Source organism: Salmo trutta, unplaced genomic scaffold (genome assembly GCF_901001165.1).
Source record: "Salmo trutta unplaced genomic scaffold, fSalTru1.1, whole genome shotgun sequence".
Lineage (NCBI taxonomy): Eukaryota > Metazoa > Chordata > Actinopteri > Salmoniformes > Salmonidae > Salmo > Salmo trutta.
Window position 1 is genome coordinate 1,114,691 of NW_021823319.1, and position 19,093 is coordinate 1,133,783.

At 45.8% G+C, this 19,093-nt stretch overlaps 1 protein-coding gene across 1 annotated transcript in view; it reads left to right on the forward strand.

Moving 5' to 3' along the window:
* The window catches only part of LOC115190123 (disintegrin and metalloproteinase domain-containing protein 9), a 41,583-nt gene that overhangs the window by 18,973 nt on the left and 3,517 nt on the right, over positions 1-19,093 (forward strand). The window contains exons 10-20 of the mRNA XM_029748613.1: positions 85-175; positions 2,591-2,721; positions 4,349-4,520; positions 7,672-7,761; positions 7,998-8,193; positions 8,870-8,978; positions 10,247-10,427; positions 10,796-10,885; positions 11,512-11,617; positions 14,861-15,002; positions 17,358-17,448. Of these exons, the coding sequence (XP_029604473.1) occupies positions 85-175; positions 2,591-2,721; positions 4,349-4,520; positions 7,672-7,761; positions 7,998-8,193; positions 8,870-8,978; positions 10,247-10,427; positions 10,796-10,885; positions 11,512-11,617; positions 14,861-15,002; positions 17,358-17,448 (1,399 nt within the window). The remainder of the gene's footprint in view (positions 1-84; positions 176-2,590; positions 2,722-4,348; positions 4,521-7,671; positions 7,762-7,997; positions 8,194-8,869; positions 8,979-10,246; positions 10,428-10,795; positions 10,886-11,511; positions 11,618-14,860; positions 15,003-17,357; positions 17,449-19,093) is intronic.

A 19,093-nucleotide genomic window follows, 5' to 3' on the forward strand; every position in this document is an offset into this window, starting at 1 on the left:
GTTTCCCCCAGTGGTCTATTAGTTGATCATCTTTGTTTTGTCCTGTAATGTTTTATATGTGTTTTTCTCTCTCTGTTTCCCCAGTGGTCTTCCGGGACCGTATGGGGGAGGGATCCTGGGTATGGCGTTCGTGGGAACAGTGTGTTCGATGGCCACCGCTGGAGGAATCAATGTGGTTAGTAGTGATAGGTTTGGCTTCTAAGCTTCATGTCTTATTCATCATTGGGTGACTTATTCATCATTGGGTGTATAGTATTTGCCATTGGGTGTATAGTATTTGCCATTGGGTGTATAGTATTTGCCATTGGGTGTATAGTATTTGCCATTGGGTGTATAGTATTTGCCATTGGGTGTATAGTATTTGCCATTGGGTGTATAGTATTTGCCATTGGGTGTATAGTATTTGCCATTGGGTGTATAGTATTTGCCATTGGGTGTATAGTATTTGCCATTGGGTGTATAGTATTTGCCATTGGGTGTATAGTATTTGCCATTGGGTGTATAGTATTTGCCATTGGGTGTATAGTATTTGCCATTGGGTGTATAGTATTTGCCATTGGGTGTATAGTATTTGCCATTGGGTGTATAGTATTTGCCATTGGGTGTATAGTATTTGCCATTGGGTGTATAGTATTCGCCATTGGGTGTATAGTATTCGCCATTGGGTGTATAGTATTCGCCATTGGGTGTATAGTATTCGCCATTGGGTGTATAGTATTCGCCATTGGGTGTATAGTATTCGCCATTAGGGGGGGTGTATAGTATTCGCCATTAGGGGGGGTGTATAGTATTCGCCATTAGGGGGGGTGTATAGTATTCGCCATTAGGGGGGGTGTATAGTATTCGCCATTAGGGGGGGTGTATAGTATTCGCCATTAGGGGGGGGTGTATAGTATTCGCCATTGGGGGGGGGGGGCAGTGTTCACCATTGGGTGTAATAGAGACATGAGGGGAGCCATAAGGAAGCTTGGGAGGGACAACGATCATAGCATTATCATAATTATCACTATTTCAGTGTTATTTTGGCCTCGGTGTGGAAATATAATATAAAACAAATCTGGAAAACGCACAGCAACTATTATTTGTTTTTTTGCTTTTCTGGGGGGGAGAAACAATCTAAGTTTACATTTGAAATTACTGTAGTCCAATGAAACGGCTTCCTTTCTGGCATAGTGTTTTTGTCCTAGCAGGCTAATCATTGTAACCTAGCCAGGACGCTAACACCTAGCAGGCTAATCATTGTAACCTTGACAGGACGCTAACACCTAGCAGGCTAATCATTGTAACCTAACCAGGACGCTAACACATAGCAGGCTAATCATTGTAACCTAGCCAGGACCCTAACACCTAGCAGGCTAATCATTGTAACCTAGCCAGGACCCTAACACCTAGCAGGCTAATCATTGTAACCTAGCCAGGACCCTAACACCTAGCAGGCTAATCATTGTAACCTAGCCAGGACCCTAACACCTAGCAGGCTAATCATTGTAACCTAGCCAGGACCCTAACACCTAGCAGGCTAATCATTGTAACCTAGCCAGGACGCTAACACCTAGCAGGCTAATCCTTGTTACCTAGCTGAGGTTGTGGTTGTTAGCGTTGTGAGGTCGTGTCAGCCACCTGATAGGTTTAGATTATTCATGAGTCAGTCAGATGTAGAAGACAATAGTGCAGTTTGTTCTCAGACACACCATCACTGCCTCCCGAATGGCACCCTATTGGCTGTGTCCCGAATGGCACCCTATTGGCTGTGTCCCGAATGGCACCCTATTGGCTGCGTCCCAAATGGCACCCTATTGGCTGCGTCCCAAATGGCACCCTATTGGCTGCGTCCCAAATGGCACCCTATTGGCTGCGTCCCAAATGGCACCCTATTGAGTGCGTCCCAAATGGCACCCTATTGGCTGCGTCCCGAATGGCACCCTATTGGCTGCGTCCCGAATGGCACCCTATTGGCTGCGTCCCGAATGGCACCCTATTGGCTGCGTCCCGAATGGCACCCTATTGGCTGCGTCCCGAATGGCACCCTATTGGCTGCGTCCCGAATGGCACCCTATTGGCTGCGTCCCGAATGGCACCCTATTGGCTGCGTCCCGAATGGCACCCTATTGGTTGCGTCCCGAATGGCACCCTATTGGCTGTGTCCCGAATGGCACCCTATTGGCTGTGTCCCGAATGGCACCCTATCAAATGGCACCCTATTCCCTTTAAAACACTACGTTTTACCCCGGAGCCTTGATCAACAGTAGTGCACTATAAAAGACTAAAGTTGCCATTTGGGACTTATCTCATTAATAACACAGGCGTTAATCTGCTAAGGAAATGTAACCGGTAAAACCAGTCCGCGATGACGAAGCACAGCGTCTCTGTGTTCATTCCACAGATTCTTCTTTGTGTTGTAATGTACCGTGTGTAAATACCGTGTGTAAATACCGTGCTCCAACGGCTCCTGCTAACATTATAGTATCTTCAACTCTTTTTGTGCTTTTTGGTTTAAATCAAATGTAAGTTTCTTCTTAAACATGTTTTATTTTTTAACCATTTCTAAATCTGAACAGCAATGTGGTCTTCTACCGAATGTTCTCCACAGTATAGTGGAGACAACCTGGGCTACGTCTCTACTGTAGTGGCCCACGAGATGGGCCATAACCTGGGCATGAATCACGACGACGGCCGCTGTACCTGTAATGGAGGGAGCTGTATCATGGCTGCCACGGCAACGTAAGTTAAAGTACTGCCCAACTGCCATCACCACAAACTAAAAGCAACATTTTCCTTAGCGTTGTCTTTTCAGAGGCCGTCTGCTATTCAACCTGTTTGTTGAACTATATTAGCTGGAAGGTTGCCACTGTATTGGTCTACACTTTTTACACTCACCTGCTGAGTTACACTATATATATACAAAAGCATGTGGACACCCCTTCAAATTGGTTAATTCAGCCACACCCATTGCTGACATGTGTATAAAATCTAGCACACAGCCATGCAATCTCCATAGACAAACATTGACAGTAGAATGGCCCATACTGAAGAACTCAGTGACTTTCAATGTGGCACCGTTATAGGATGCCACCTTTCCAACAAATCAGTTTGTCAGAATTATGCCCTGCTATAGCTGTCCCGGGCATCTGTAAGTGCTGTTATTGTGAAGTAGAAATGTCTAGGAGCAACAACGGCTCAGCCACGAAGTGGTAGGCCACACAAGCTGCCAGAACGGGACTGTCTGTCCTCGGTTCCAACACTCACTACTGAGTTCCCAACTGCATCTGGAAACAACGTCAGCACAAGATCTGTTCATCGAGAGCTTCATGAAATCGGTTTTCATGACTGAGCAGCCGCACACAAGCCTAAGATCACCTTGCGCAACGCCAAGCGTCGGCTGGAGTGGCGTAAAGCTCGCCGCCATTGGACTCTGGAGCAGTGGAGACGCATTCTCTGGAGTGATGAATCACGCTTCACCCTCTGGCAGTCCGACGGACTAACCTGGCTTTGGCGGATGCCAAGAGAACGTTACCTGCCACAATGGATAGTGCCAACTGTAAAGTTTGGTGGAGGAGGAATACTGGTCTGGGGCTGTTTTTCATGGTTCGGGCCCTTTAGTTCCAGTGAAGGGAAATCTTAACTCTCCAGCGTACAAAGACATTCTAGATGATTCTGTGCTTCCAACTTTGTGTCAACAGTTTGGGAAGGCCCTTTCCTGTTTCAGCATGTCAATGCCCCCATGCACAAAGCGAGGTCCATACAGAAATGGCTTGTTGAGATCTGTGTGAAAGAACTTGACTGGCCTGCACAGAGCCCTGACCTCAACCCTATCGAACACCTTTGGGATGAATTGGAACGCGGACTGTGAGCCAGGCCTGATCACCCAACATCAGTGCCCGACCTCACTAATACTCTTGTGGCTGAATGGAAGCAAGTCCCCGCAGAAATGTTCCAACATCTAGTGGAAAGCCTTCCCTGAAGAGTGGAGGCTGTTATAGCAGCAATGTTCCAACATCTAGTGGAAAGCCTTCCCAGAAGAGTGGAGGCTGTTATAGCAGCAATGTTCCAACATCTAGTGGAAAGCCTTCCCAGAAGAGAGGAGGCTGTTATAGCAGCAATGTTCCAACATCTAGTGGAAAGCCTTCCCAGAAGAGTGGAGGCTGTTATAGCAGCAAAGGGGGGGAACCAACTCCATATTAATGCCCATGATTTTGGAATGATATGTTTGACGAGCAGGTGTCCACATACTTCTGGCCATATTGATAATTGTATGTCTCATAAAAATGGAGTCATTGATTGTGACTGATTTTGAATGATTCCATCGCTATGGTATTCATGTACAGCGTTGTCTGTCTTCCCCTCTCAGTGGATCCACCCTCTTCAGTGACTGTAGTGCCTCTGACTTTGAGCGTCTGGTCCTGCGTGGAGGAGGCCTGTGTCTGTTGAACCAGCCCTCCCAGTCCAACATCGTCTCTGTGGCTAAATGTGGCAACGGCTTGTTAGAGGATGGAGAGGACTGTGACTGTGGAACGCCCCAGGTACTGACTACCTGTCTGACTACCTGTCTGACTACCTGTCTGACTACCTGTCTGTCTGTCTGACTGACTGTCTGACTACCTGTCTGTCTGTCTGTCTGTCTGTCTGTCTGTCTGTCTGACTATCTGTCTGTCTGTCTGACTACCTGTCTGTCTGTCTGTCTGTCTGTCTGACTACCTGTCTGTCTGTCTGACTACCTGTCTGACTACCTGTCTGACTACCTGTCTGACTACCTGTCTGTCTGTCTGACTGACTGTCTGACTACCTGTCTGTCTGTCTGTCTGACTACCTGTCTGTCTGTCTGTCTGTCTGTCTGTCTGTCTGTCTGTCTGACTACCTGTCTGTCTGTGTCTGACTACCTGTCTGTCTGTCTGTCTGTCTGACTACCTGTCTGTCTGTCTGTCTGTCTGACTACCTGTCTGTCTGTCTGTCTGTCTCTGTCTGTCTGTCTGTCTGACTACCTGTTTTCCTGTCTGTCGACATGGTGCCTCACCCATGATACGAGTGGGAAAAGTTACCTATTGAATGGCTTTCTATTATGCTTCATTCGTTGATTCATTCACACATTGATTGATGTATGAATGATTTTTCTAATATATAATATTTCTAATGTTACTTTGTGTTAATGGGAGCTTTGGCTGAGTGTTTTGTTAATGGGAGCTTTGGCTGAGTGTTTTGTTAATGGGAGCTTTGGCTGAGTGTTTTGTTTATGGGAGCTTTGGCTGAGTGTTGTTTTGGATTCATTAAGGATCCCCATTAGTTCCTGCCAAGGCAGCAGCTAGTCTTCCTGGGGTTTATTATGGATCCACATTTAGTTCCTGCCAAGGCAGCAGCTAGTCTTCCTGGGGTTTATTATGGATCCACATTTAGTTCCTGCCAAGGCAGCAGCTAGTCTTCCTGGGGTTTATTATGGATCCACATTTAGTTCCTGCCAAGGCAGCAGCTACTCTTCCTGGGGTTTATTATGGATCCCCATTAGTTCCTGCCGAGGCAGCAGCTACTCTTCCTGGGGTTTATTATGGATCCCCGTTAGTTCCTGCCCGGGGCAGCAGCTACTCTTCCTGGGGTTTATTATGGATCCCCGTTAGTTCCTGCCCGGGGCAGCAGCTACTCTTCCTGGGGTTTATTAAGGATCCCCATTAGTTCCTGCCAAGGCAGCAGCTAGTCTTCCTGGGGTTTATTATGGATCCACATTTAGTTCCTGCCAAGGCAGCAGCTACTCTTCCTGGGGTTTATTATGGATCCACATTTAGTTCCTGCCAAGGCAGCAGCTACTCTTCCTGGGGTTTATTATGGATCCCCATTAGTTCCTGCCAAGGCAGCAGCTACTCTTCCTGGGGTTTATTATGGATCCCGTTAGTTCCTGCCGAGGCAGCAGCTACTCTTCCTGGGGTTTATTATGGATCCCCGTTAGTTCCTGCCCGGGGCAGCAGCTACTCTTCCTGGGGTTTATTATGGATCCCCGTTAGTTCCTGCCGAGGCAGCAGCTACTCTTCCTGGGGTTTATTATGGATCCCCGTTAGTTCCTGCCGAGGCAGCAGCTACTGTACCTGAGGTCCAACAACATTAAGGCAGTTAAATACAATTAAACATTTACATTACATTTCAACAGATTTCCCAATACATTGTGTGTTCTCTAAGGCCACTACTCTACAATACAAAGTGTGTGTCTTTCCAGTCCCACTGTTTTAAAAAAAAATATCTGATTTTCCTGCTGCATCAGTTACCTGATGTGGAATAGAGTTCCATGTAGTCATGGCTCTATGTAGTACTGTGCACCTCCCATAGTCTGTTCTGGACTTGGGGACTGTGAAGAGACCTCTGGTGGGGTATGCGTGGGTGTCTGAGCTGTGTGCCAGTAGTTCAAACGAACAACATGTCAATACTTCTTACAAATACAAGTAGTGATGAAGTCAATCTCTCCTCTACATTGAGCCAGGAGAGATTGACATGCATATTATTGTTAGCTTTCCGAGTATATCCGAGGGCCAGCCGTGCTGCCCTGTTCTGAGCCAATTGTAATTTCCCAAGTCCCTCTTTGTGGCACCTGACCACACGACTGGACAGTAATCCAGGTGCCGAAAAACTCGGGCCTGCCAGTGCTATAAAGGCAGAATAGTGCTTTTATTATGGACAGACTTTTCCCCATCTTAGCTGCTGTTGCATCAATATGTTTTGACCATGACTGTTCACAATTCGGGGTTACTCCAAGCAGTTAAGTCACCTCAACTTGCTCGATGTCCACGTTCATTACAAGATTTTGGTGAGGTTTAGGGTTAAGTGAATGATTTGTCCCAAATACTATCAGCTTATTCCTTGCCACCTATTCTTTAAACTGACTGCAGCTCTTTAAGTGTTGCAGTGATTTCACTTGCTGTGGTAGCTGACGTGTATAATAAAGAGTCCTCAGCATACATAGACGAACACAGCATTTTCTCAGAGCCAGTGGCAGCTCATTAGTAAAGATTGGAAAAAAAGTAAGGGGCCTAGACAGCTGCCCTGGGGAATGCCTGACTCTACCAGGATTATGTTGACGAGGCTCCCTCTGTGTTCTGTTAGACAGGTAACTCTTTATCCACAATATAGCAGGGGATGTAAAGCCAAAACACATGAGTTTTTCCAACAGCACATTATGACCAATAATGTCAGAAGCTGCACTGAAGTCTAACAAAACATCCCCCACAATCTGTTCATTTTCACATTTCTCTCAGCCAATCAGTCATTTGTAAGTGCTGTGCTTGTTGAATGCCCTTCAATGTTAACTTGTTTACTGTGAACTAGCATTGTATCTGCTTTAAAAAAAACGAAATCCCTAAAAGTTTACTAAGGGTTGGTAACAGGCTGATTGGTTGGCTGTTTGAGCCAGTAAAGGGGGCTTTGCTATTCTTGGGTAGCGGAATGTCTTTCGCTTCCCTCCAGGCCTGAGGACACACGCTTTCCTGTAGGAGTGGCAATATCGTTCAATATTATCCTCAGTAATTTTCCATCATATGTCAGACCCAGGTAGCTTGTCATGATTTGATATACAACACTTTTAAGGAATTCAAAATTACAATGCATGTATTTTATAATTTGGTCAGTTATGCATGGATGTGTAGGGTTCAGAATACTTTTTTGGCATACCTAAATTTGTTAATCTTGCCGATGTTGCAGGAATGTACCAATAAGTGCTGTGACGCGGCCACCTGTAAGTTGACCTGGGGATCGGCCTGCGCTCAGGGAAGCTGCTGCCAGAACTGCAAGGTTAGTCCAGCTGCTGTCGGTCTTCAAAACTGTATGGATTAGGGCGCTCCCCAAACCGGACAGCAAATACATTTATTTTTCAATTAAAGCAGTTTGTTGGTGGAAGGCCTAGGGTTGTGTTGCGCTATTTCGTCAGAGGTTTCAACTTGAGAAATTTCAACTTTTTGATGCAATGATGAAAAAACGATAAAAAAAAAATGGAATGTTTCTCCGGACTAATTTCTCTCCATTTTCAGATCAGCGTATCAGGGACACCGTGCAGGGGATCTGTCAATACATGTGACCTCCCAGAATACTGCAACGGCTCCACATCCTACTGTCCATCTGACTTCTATATCATGGATGGGCTTCTCTGTGAGAACAACGCAGCGTATTGTTACGAGGGTCGCTGCCAGACCTACGACTACCAATGCAAACAACTTTTTGAAAAAGGTAGGCTATTGTACAAAATGAACACCGCAAAATCTGACACATTTGAAAAAGGTAGGCTATTGTACAAAATGAACACCGCAAAATCTGACACATTTGAAAAAGGTAGGCTATTGTACAAAATGAACACCGCAAAATCTGACACATTTGAAAAAGGTAGGCTATTGTACAAAATGAACACCGCAAAATCTGACACATTTGAAAAAGGTAGGCTATTGTACAAAATGAACACCGCAAAATCTGACACATTTGAAAAAGGTAGGCTATTGTACAAAATGAACACCGCAAAATGTGACACATTTGAAAAAGGTAGGCTATTGTACAAAATGAACACCGCAAAATCTGACACATTTGAAAAAGGTAGGCTATTGTACAAAATGAACACCGCAAAATCTGACACATTTGAAAAAGGTAGGCTATTGTACAAAATGAACACCGCAAAATCTGACACATTTGAAAAAGGTAGGCTATTGTACAAAATGAACACCGCAAAATCTGACACATTTGAAAAAGGTAGGCTATTGTACAAAATGAACACCGCAAAATCTGACACATTTGACTACACTGGCCTTTTTGTAAAACAAACAAGAAAGTACTGTAACCTTGTGTCTGACAGTTTTTAATATTTTCCTTATTTATTTCTTAGTTTGAAATGTTAAATCTTTGTTTTTCTTTCCAGGTGCAAGCAAGGCAGCAGACGTCTGTTTTCAGACCGCTAATCTAAAGGGGGATGCGTTTGGGAACTGTGGACTGACATCGTCTGGGACCTACGTGAAATGTAGTTTGGCGTAAGTGATCTGAATAAGAAATATTTCTTTACGTACAGAACCAGTCAAAAGTTTTAGAACACCTACTCATTCTAAGGTTTTTCTTCATTTTGATTATTTTCTGCATTGTAAAAAAATTGTGAAGACATCAAAACTATGAAATAACACATATGGAATCATGTAGGAACCATTAAAAGTGTTAGTTGGTTGAGAGAATGCCAAGAATGTCAAGGCAACGGGTGGCTCTGTAAAATATATCAAATATATTTTGATTTGTTTTAACAATTTTTGGTTACTACGTGATTCCATATGTGTTATTTCATAGTTTTGATGTCTTCACTATTATTCTACAATGTAGAAAATAGTAAAAAATAAAGAAAAAACCCTTGAATAAGTAAGTGTTCAAACTTTTGACTGGTAATGTATGTCTTAGTGAATTTATATTTGGTATTTTGCCATTCACATTCTTGCCCCCGGGGCGGAGCGTGGAGTTACTACTGACGCCTTCCCTGTCTCCACTGTGTCCCTGCAGTAATGTAGAGTTACTACTGACTCCTTCCCTGTCTCCACTGTGTCCCTGCAGTAATGTAGAGTTACTACTGACTCCTTCCCTGTCTCCACTGTGTCCCTGCAGTAATGTAGAGTTACTACTGACGCCTTCCCTGTCTCCACTGTGTCCCTGCAGTAATGTAGAGTTACTACTGACGCCTTCCCTGTCTCCACTGTGTCCCTGCAGTAATGTAGAGTTACTACTGACGCCTTCCCTGTCTCCACTGTGTCCCTGCAGTAATGTAGAGTTACTACTGACTCCTTCCCTGTCTCCACTGTGTCCCTGCAGTAATGTAGTTACTACTGACTCCTTCCCTGTCTCCACTGTGTCCCTGCAGAAATGTAGTTACTACTGACTCCTTCCCTGTCTCCACTGTGTCCCTGCAGTAATGTAGTTACTACTGACTCCTTCCCTGTCTCCACTGTGTCCCTGCAGTAATGTAGAGTTACTACTGACTCCTTCCCGGTCTCCACTGTGTCCCTGCAGTAATGTAGTTACTACTGACTCCTTCCCTGTCTCCACTGTGTCCCTGCAGTAATGTAGAGTTACTACTGACTCCTTCCCTGTCTCCACTGTGTCCCTGCAGTAATGTAGAGTTACTACTGACTCCTTCCCTGTCTCCACTGTGTCCCTGCAGTAATGTAGAGTTACTACTGACTCCTTCCCTGTCTCCACTGTGTCCCTGCAGTAATGTAGAGTTACTACTGACTCCTTCCCTGTCTCCACTGTGTCCCTGCAGTAATGCCATGTGTGGGAAGGTACAGTGCACTAACGTAGACACCAACAATCCCCCTCCTGGAGGCTCCGTCAGTAACCAGATCATTGATGGTTCTTCATGCGTCAACGCAGACTTTAACCTCGGCACCGACGTTCTGGACCCTGCCTATGTCAACCAGGGCAGCCCCTGTGCCAAGGGGATGGTGAGGCTTATGGATGATCATTTTGGTTTCGGTGTCTTTGTCCCTTTCCGTCTTTCTAAGATGATGTCACTTCCTCCACAGGGTGGGTGGTGTGTGTTGACAGGGCGGGTGTGTGTTGACAGGGCGGGTGTGTGTGTTGACAGGGCGGGTGGTGTGTGTGTTGAGCCACTTCTTCCACAGGGTGTGTGTGTGTGTGTGTGTGTGTGTGTGTGTGTGTGTGTGTGTGTGTGTGTTGAGCCACTTCCTCCACAGGGTGGGTGGTGTGTGTTGACCCAGTAGGAGGACAATAATGCTTTGTAGACATATTGCTGTGGGAGGTTTGTTTTGAATCCAGAGATAATATCCAGTTCTCATGTCTTTTCTTCAAGGCCTGTCTTGACTTCCAGTGTGTGAATGCCTCAGCTCTACTGTCTGTGAACCTCCACTGTGATGCCAACAACACATGTAACAGCCGCGGGGTAAGAGAAGGTCTCGTCCTCTAGAAGGTCTCGGATACATCACGTGTTACAGGCTATCTGATGGTCTCTTCTGGGGAGAGGTCTCGTCCTCTAGAAGGTCTCGGATGCATCACGTGTTACAGGGTATCTGATGGTCTCTTCTGGGGAGAGGTCTCGTCCTCTAGAAGGTCTCGGATACATCACGTGTTACAGGCTATCTGATGGTCTCTTCTGGGGAGAGGTCTCGTCCTCTAGAAGGTCTCGGATACATCACGTGTTACAGGCTATCTGATGGTCTCTTCTGGGGAGAGGTCTCGTCCTCTAGAAGGTCTCGGATACATCACGTGTTACAGGCTATCTGATGGTCTCTTCTGGGGAGAGGTCTCGTCCTCTAGAAGGTCTCGGATACATCACGTGTTACAGGCTATCTGATGGTCTCTTCTGGGGAGAGGTCTCGTCCTCTAGAAGGTCTCGGATACATCACGTGTTACAGGCTATCTGATGGTCTCTTCTGGGGAGAGGTCTCGTCCTCTAGAAGGGGCTGATAACATCACGTGTTACAGGCTACCTGATGGTCTCTTCTGGGGAGAGAGGCCTGTGTCTATTGCATTGGTTGGTTGGTTAATTGATTGGTATATCTCCCCCAGGTGTGTAACAACCTGGGCCACTGCCACTGTAATGACGGCTGGGGACCTCCTGACTGTGCCAGGTCAGGGAGAGGGGGCAGTGTGGACAGCGGGCCTGCTCAGATAGGTACTGCACACCTTTCCTCTCTCTACCTGCCTGCCTGTCATTATAGATAGGTACTGTTCACCTTTCCTCTCTCTACCTGCCTGTCATTATAGATAGGTCCTGTTCACTACACACCTTTCCTCTCTCTACCTGCCTGCCTATCATTATAGATAGGTCCTGTTCACTGCACACCTTTCCTCTCTCTACCTGTCTGCCTGTCATTATAGATAGGTACTGTTCACTGCACACCTTTCCTCTCTCTACCTGCCTGTCATTATAGATAGGTCCTGTTCACTACACACCTTTCCTCTCTCTACCTGTCTGTCATTATAGATGGGTACTGTTCACTGCACACCTTTCCTCTCTCTCTCTACCTGTCTGTCATTATAGATAGGTCCTGTTCACTGCACACCTTTCCTCTCTCTACCTGCCTGCCTGTCATTATAGATGGGTACTGTTCACTGCACACCTTTCCTCTCTCTACCTGACTGTCTGTCATTATAGATAGGTACTGTTCACTGCCCACCTTTCCTCTCTCTCTCTACCTGTCTGTCATTATAGATAGGTCCTGTTCACTGCACACCTTTCCTCTCTCTACCTGCCTGTCATTATAGATAGGTACTGTTCACTGCACACCTTTCCTCTCTCTACCTGCCTGCCTGTCATTATAGATAGGTACTGTTCACTGCACACCTTTCCTCTCTCTACCTGCCTGTCATTATAGATAGGTACTGTTCACTGCACACCTTTCCTCTCTCTACCTACCTGCCTGCCTGTCATTATAGATAGGTCCTGTTCACTGCACACCTTTCCTCTCTCTACCTGCCTGTCTGTCATTATAGATGGGTACTGTTCACTGCACACCTTTCCTCTCTCTACCTGCCTGCCTATCATTATAGATAGGTACTGTTCACTGCACACCTTTCCTCTCTCTACCTGCCTGCCTGTCATTATAGATAGGTACTGTTCACTGCACACCTTTCCTCTCTCTACCTGCCTGTCATTATAGATAGGTCCTGTTCACTGCACACCTTTCCTCTCTCTACCTGCCTGCCTATCATTATAGATAGGTACTGTTCACTGCCCACCTTTCCTCTCTCTCTCTACCTGTCTGTCATTATAGATAGGTCCTGTTCACTGCACACCTTTCCTCTCTCTACCTGCCTGCCTGTCATTATAGATAGGTACTGTTCACTGCACACCTTTCCTCTCTCTACCTGCCTGTCATTATAGATAGGTACTGTTCACTGCACACCTTTCCTCTCTCTACCTACCTGCCTGCCTGTCATTATAGATAGGTCCTGTTCACTGCACACCTTTCCTCTCTCTACCTGCCTGTCTGTCATTATAGATGGGTACTGTTCACTGCACACCTTTCCTCTCTCTACCTGCCTGCCTATCATTATAGATAGGTACTGTTCACTGCACACCTTTCCTCTCTCTACCTGCCTGCCTGTCATTATAGATAGGTACTGTTCACTGCACACCTTTCCTCTCTCTACCTGCCTGTCATTATAGATAGGTCCTGTTCACTGCACACCTTTCCTCTCTCTACCTGCCTGTCATTATAGATAGGTCCTGTTCACTGCACACCTTTCCTCTCTCTACCTGCCTGCCTATCATTATAGATAGGTACTGTTCACTGCACACCTTTCCTCTCTCTACCTGCCTGCCTGTCATTATAGATAGGTACTGTTCACTGCACACCTTTCCTCTCTCTACCTGTCTGCCTGTCATTATAGATAGGTACTGTTCACTGCCCACCTTTCCTCTCTCTACCTGCCTGTCATTATAGATAGGTCCTGTTCACTGCACACCTTTCCTCTCTCTACCTGCCTGTCATTATAGATAGGTACTGTTCACTGCACACCTTTCCTCTCTCTACCTACCTGTCATTATAGATAGGTACTGTTCACTGCACACCTTTCCTCTCTCTACCTGCCTGCCTGTCATTATAGATAGGTACTGTTCACTGCACACCTTTCCTCCCTCTACCTGCCTGCCTGTCATTATAGATAGGTACTGTTCACTGCACACCTTTCCTCTCTCTACCTGCCTGCCTGTCATTATAGATAGGTACTGTTCACTGCACACCTTTCCTCTCTCTACCTACCTGCCTGCCTGTCATTATAGATAGGTACTGTTCACTGCACACCTTTCCTCTCTCTACCTGCCTGCCTGTCATTATAGATAGGTCCTGTTCACTGCACACCTTTCCTCTCTCTACCTGCCTGCCTGTCATTATAGATAGGTACTGTTCACTGCACACCTTTCCTCTCTCTACCTGCCTGTCTGTCATTATAGATAGGTCCTGTTCACTGCACACCTTTCCTCTCTACCTGCCTGTCTGTCATTATAGATGGGTACTGTTCACTGCACACCTTTCCTCTCTCTACCTGCCTGTCTGTCATTATAGATAGGTACTGTTCACTGCACACCTTTCCCCTCTCTACCTGCCTGCCTGTTATTATAGATAGGTACTGTTCACTGCACACCTTTCCTCTCTCTCTACCTGCCTGTCATTATAGATAGGTACTGTTCACTGCACACCTTTCCTCTCTCTCTACCTGCCTGTCATTATAGATAGGTACTGTTCATTCCCTCAAGGACGGCCTGCTGATCTTCACTAATAACTATCCCTCTGCTGCTCCCAGATTATTCCCTGAGGGACGGCCTGCTGACCTTCACTAATAACTATCCATCTGCTGCTCCCAGATTATTCCCTGAGGGACGGCCTGCTGACCTTCTCTAATAACTATCCCTCTGCAGCTCCCAGATTATTCCCTGAGGGACGGCCTGCTGATCTTCTCTAATAACTATCCCTCTGCTGCTCCCAGATTATTCCCTGAGGGACGGCCTGCTGACCTTCTCTAATAACTATCCCTCTGCTGCTCCCAGATTATTCCCTGAGGGACGGCCTGCTGACCTTCTCTAATAACTATCCCTCTGCTGCTCCCAGATTATTCCCTGAGGGACGGCCTGCTGACCTTCTCTAATAACTATCCCTCTGCTGCTCCCAGATTATTCCCTGAGGGACGGCCTGCTGATCTTCTCTAATAACTATCCCTCTGCTGCTCCCAGATTATTCCCTGAGGGACGGCCTGCTGACCTTCTCTAATAACTATCCCTCTGCTGCTCCCAGATTATTCCCTGAGGGACGGCCTGCTGACCTTCACTAATAACTATCCCTCTGCTGCTCCCAGATTATTCCCTGAGGGACGGCCTGCTGACCTTCTCTAATAACTATCCCTCTGCTGCTCCCAGATTATTCCCTGAGGGACGGCCTGCTGATCTTCTTCCTGCTGGTGGTTCCTATCCTGGTCCTGCTGGTGTTAGTGCTGCTCTATGTGTTTAGAAGGGATACCCTGGAAAGATGCCTCAAAGGACCACGCTCCAGACGCTCGAGGTAAACCCAGTCATGGATATAAACAATGTCTATCACCACGGTTTATATGCGAGTAAAGTCATAACCGATTAAAAAAAGAATAATAATTTAAATCATGACAGCTGTGATGGAAACAGGACGTGGAAACATATATATTGAACTTGACGTTTTTATTCGGTACTTGAATACTTTAGTGAAGAAGTACATTTTGTTCTGATTTTTATCAGCAAAAAAAGTATATTTGGTGGAAAAATTAGCATATTTTCATAATGGGGATTCTAGAGTGTTCCTCTGAAAATCTATCGCTAATTGGATGGACACCTAGCTATAGAAGTTTACATACACCTTAGCCAAATACATTTAAACTCAGTTTTTCACAATTCCTGACATTTAATCCTAGTAAAAATTCCCTGTTTTAGGTCAGTCAGGATCACCACTTTATTTTAAGAATGTGAAATGTCAGAATAATAGTAGAGAGAATGATTTATTTCAGCTTTTATTTATTTCATCACATTCCCAGTGGGTCAGAAGTTTACATACACTCAATTAGTAGTTGGTAGCATTGCCTTTAAATTGTTTAACTTGGGTCAAACGTTTTGGGGAGCCTTCCACAAGCTTCCCACAATAAGTTGGGTGAATTTTGGCCCATTCCTCCTGACAGAACTGGTGTAACTGAGTCAGGTTTGTAGGCCTCCTTGCTCGCACACACTTTTTCAGTTCTGCCCACACATTTTCTATAGGATTGAGGTCAGGGCTTTGTGATGGCCACTCCAATACCTTGACTGTGTTGTCCTTAAGCCATTTTACCACAACTTTGGAAGTATGCTTGGGGTCATTGTCCATTTAGAAGACCCATTTGTGACCAAGCTTTAACTTCCTGACTGATGTCTTGAGATGTTGCTTCAATATATCCATATAATTTTCCTTCCTCATGATGCCATCTATTTTGTGAAGTGCACCAGTCCCTCCTGAAGCAAAGCACCCCCACAACATGATGCTGCAACCCCCGTGCTTCACGGTTGGGATGGTGTTCTTCGGCTTGCAAGCCTCCCCCTTTTTCCTCCAAACATAACGATGGTCATTATGGCCAAACAGTTCTATTTTCGTTTCATCAGACCAGAGGACATTTCTCCAAAAAGTACAATCTTTGTCCCCATGTGCAGTTGCAAACCGTAGACTGGCTTTTTTATGGAGGTTTTGGAGCAGTGGCATCTTCCTTGCTGAGCGGCCTTTCAGGTTATGTCGATATAGGACTCGTTTTACTGTGGATATAGATACTTTTGTACCTGTTTCCTCCAGCATCTTCACAGGGTCCTTTGCTGTTGTTCTGGGATTGATTTGCACTTTTCGCACTGAAGTACGTTCATCTCTAGGAGACAGAACGCGTCTCCTTCCTGAGCGGTATGACGGCTGCGTGGTCCCATGGTGTTTATACTTGCGTACTATTGTTTGTACAGATGAACATGGTACCTTCAGGCGTTTGGAAATTGCTCCCAAGGATGAACCAGACTTGTGGAGGTCTACACTTTTCTTTCTGAGGTCTTGACTGATTTTCCCATGATGTCAAGCAAAGAGGCACTGAGTTTAAAGGTAGGCCTTGAAATACATCGAGGTACTCCTCCAATTGACTCAAATGATGTCAATTAGCCTATCAGAAGCTGTATAAAGGCACAGTCAACTTAGTGTATGTAAACTTCTGAATTATAAGTGAAATAATCTGTCTGTAAACAATTGTTGGAAAAATGACTTGTGTCATGCACAAAGTAGATGTCCTAACCGACTTGCCAAAACTATAGTTTGTTAACAAGAAATTTGTGGAGTGGTTGAAACACTTAGGTTGAAGCCATTAAAACTTGTTTATGTAAACTTCCGACTTCAACTGTAGCTTGTGGACGCCTAGCTTGTGGACGCCTAGCTTGTGGACGCCTAGCTTGTGGACGCCTAGCTTGTGGACGCCTAGCTTGTGGACGCCTAGCTTGTGGGCGCCCAGCTTATGAGTAAACCAACAAAATGTCAATAAAGATTCTTGTCTCTTTAAATTGGGTTCATCTCATCACAAAACCTTACAAACCTAGATGGTGGCACTTCTTCGATTAGTTTAACAGGTTGTCGATTAGTTTAACAGGTTGTCCTTTAGTTTAACAGGTTGTCGATTAGTTTAACAGGTTGTCCTTTAGTTTAACAGGTTGTCCTTTAGTTTAACAGGTTGTCCTTTAGTTTAACAGGTTGTCCTTTAGTTTAACAGGTTGTCCTTTAGTTTAACAGGTTGTGTAACAGAAATTGTATGAGATTTAAAAGCATATAGCATGTAAAACTGGGTGACTTTCTCCCGGTCACAGCTGTTGCATTTCACATGATGATTTCTAATGTACGCAGGTCAGGGAACACAGCGACTGGCCAAACGAATGGCAATGTCCCGAAACAACCAACTCCACCTACCCCGGCAACACAGGCCCCACCCCCTCAGGTAAACTGTTCTCCCGGCAACACAGGCCCCACCCCCTCAGGTAAACTGTTCACCCGGCAACACAGGCCCCACCCCCTCGGGTAAACTGTTCTCCCGGCAACACAGGCCCCACCCCCTCGGGTAAACTGTTCTCCCGGCAACACAGGCCCCACCCCCTCGGGTAAACTGTTCTCCCGGCAACACAGGCCCCACCCCCTCGGGTAAACAGTTCTCCCTGCAACACAGGCCCCACCCCCTCGGGTAAACAGTTCCACTGTTATTGACAGTTCCACTGATATTGACACCCTTGATAAAGATGAGCAAAAATGACCACAAAATAAATAATTCAAATACTGATCTATTAAAAAAAAATGAAATTATATTATTTAATACATCATTCTCAGAGGTACGGGTCAAAATTATTGACACCCCTGTTTTCAATACCTTTCAGTACCTGACCTTGTGAGGATAACAGCACTGAGCCTTTTTATAAAATATTTTAAGAGTTTGAGAACACATTAGGAGGGATCTTAGACCAGTCCTCCATACAGAACACATTAGGAGGGATCTCAGACCAGTCCTCCATACAGAACACATTAGGAGGGATCTGAGACCAGTCCTCCATACAGAACACATTAGGAGGGATCTTAGACCAGTCCTCCATACAGAACACATTAGGAGGGATCTTAGACCAGTCCTCCATACAGAACACATTAGGAGGGATCTTAGACCAGTCCTCCATACAGAACACATTAGGAGGGATCTGAGACCAGTCCTCCATACAGAACACATTGGGAGGGATCTTAGACCAGTCCTCCATACAGAACACATTAGGAGGGATCTGAGACCAGTCCTCCATACAGAACACATTAGGAGGGATCTCAGACCAGTCCTCCATACAGAACACATTAGGAGGGGTCTTAGACCAGTCCTCCATACAGAACATATTGGGAGGGGTCTTAGACCAGTCCTCCATACAGAACACATTGGGAGGGGTCTTAGACCAGTCCTCCATACAGAACACATTAGGAGGGATCTCAGACCAGTCCTCCATACAGAACACATTAGGAGGGGTCTTAGACCAGTCCTCCATACAGAACATATTGGGAGGGGTCTTAGACCAGTCCTCCATACAGAACACATTGGGAGGGGTCTTAGACCAGTCCTCCATACAGAACACATTAGGAGGGATCTCAGACCAGTCCTCCATACAGAACACATTGGGAGGGATCTTAGACCAGTCCTCCATACAGAACACATTAGGAGGGATCTGAGACCAGTCCTCCATACAGAACACATTAGGAGGGATCTCAGACCAGTCCTCCATACAGAACACATCAGGAGGGATCTTAGACCAGTCCTCCATACAGAACACATTAGGAGGGATCTCAGACCAGTCCTCCATACAGAACACATTAGGAGGGGTCTTAGACCAGTCCTCCATACAGAACACATTGGGAGGGATCTTAGACCAGTCCTCCATACAGAACACATTAGGAGGGATCTGAGACCAGTCCTCCATACAGAACACATTAGGAGGGATCTCAGACCAGTCCTCCATACAGAACACATCAGGAGGGATCTTAGACCAGTCCTCCATACAGAACACATTAGGAGGGATCTTAGACCAGTCCTCCATACAGAACACATTAGGAGGGATCTTAGA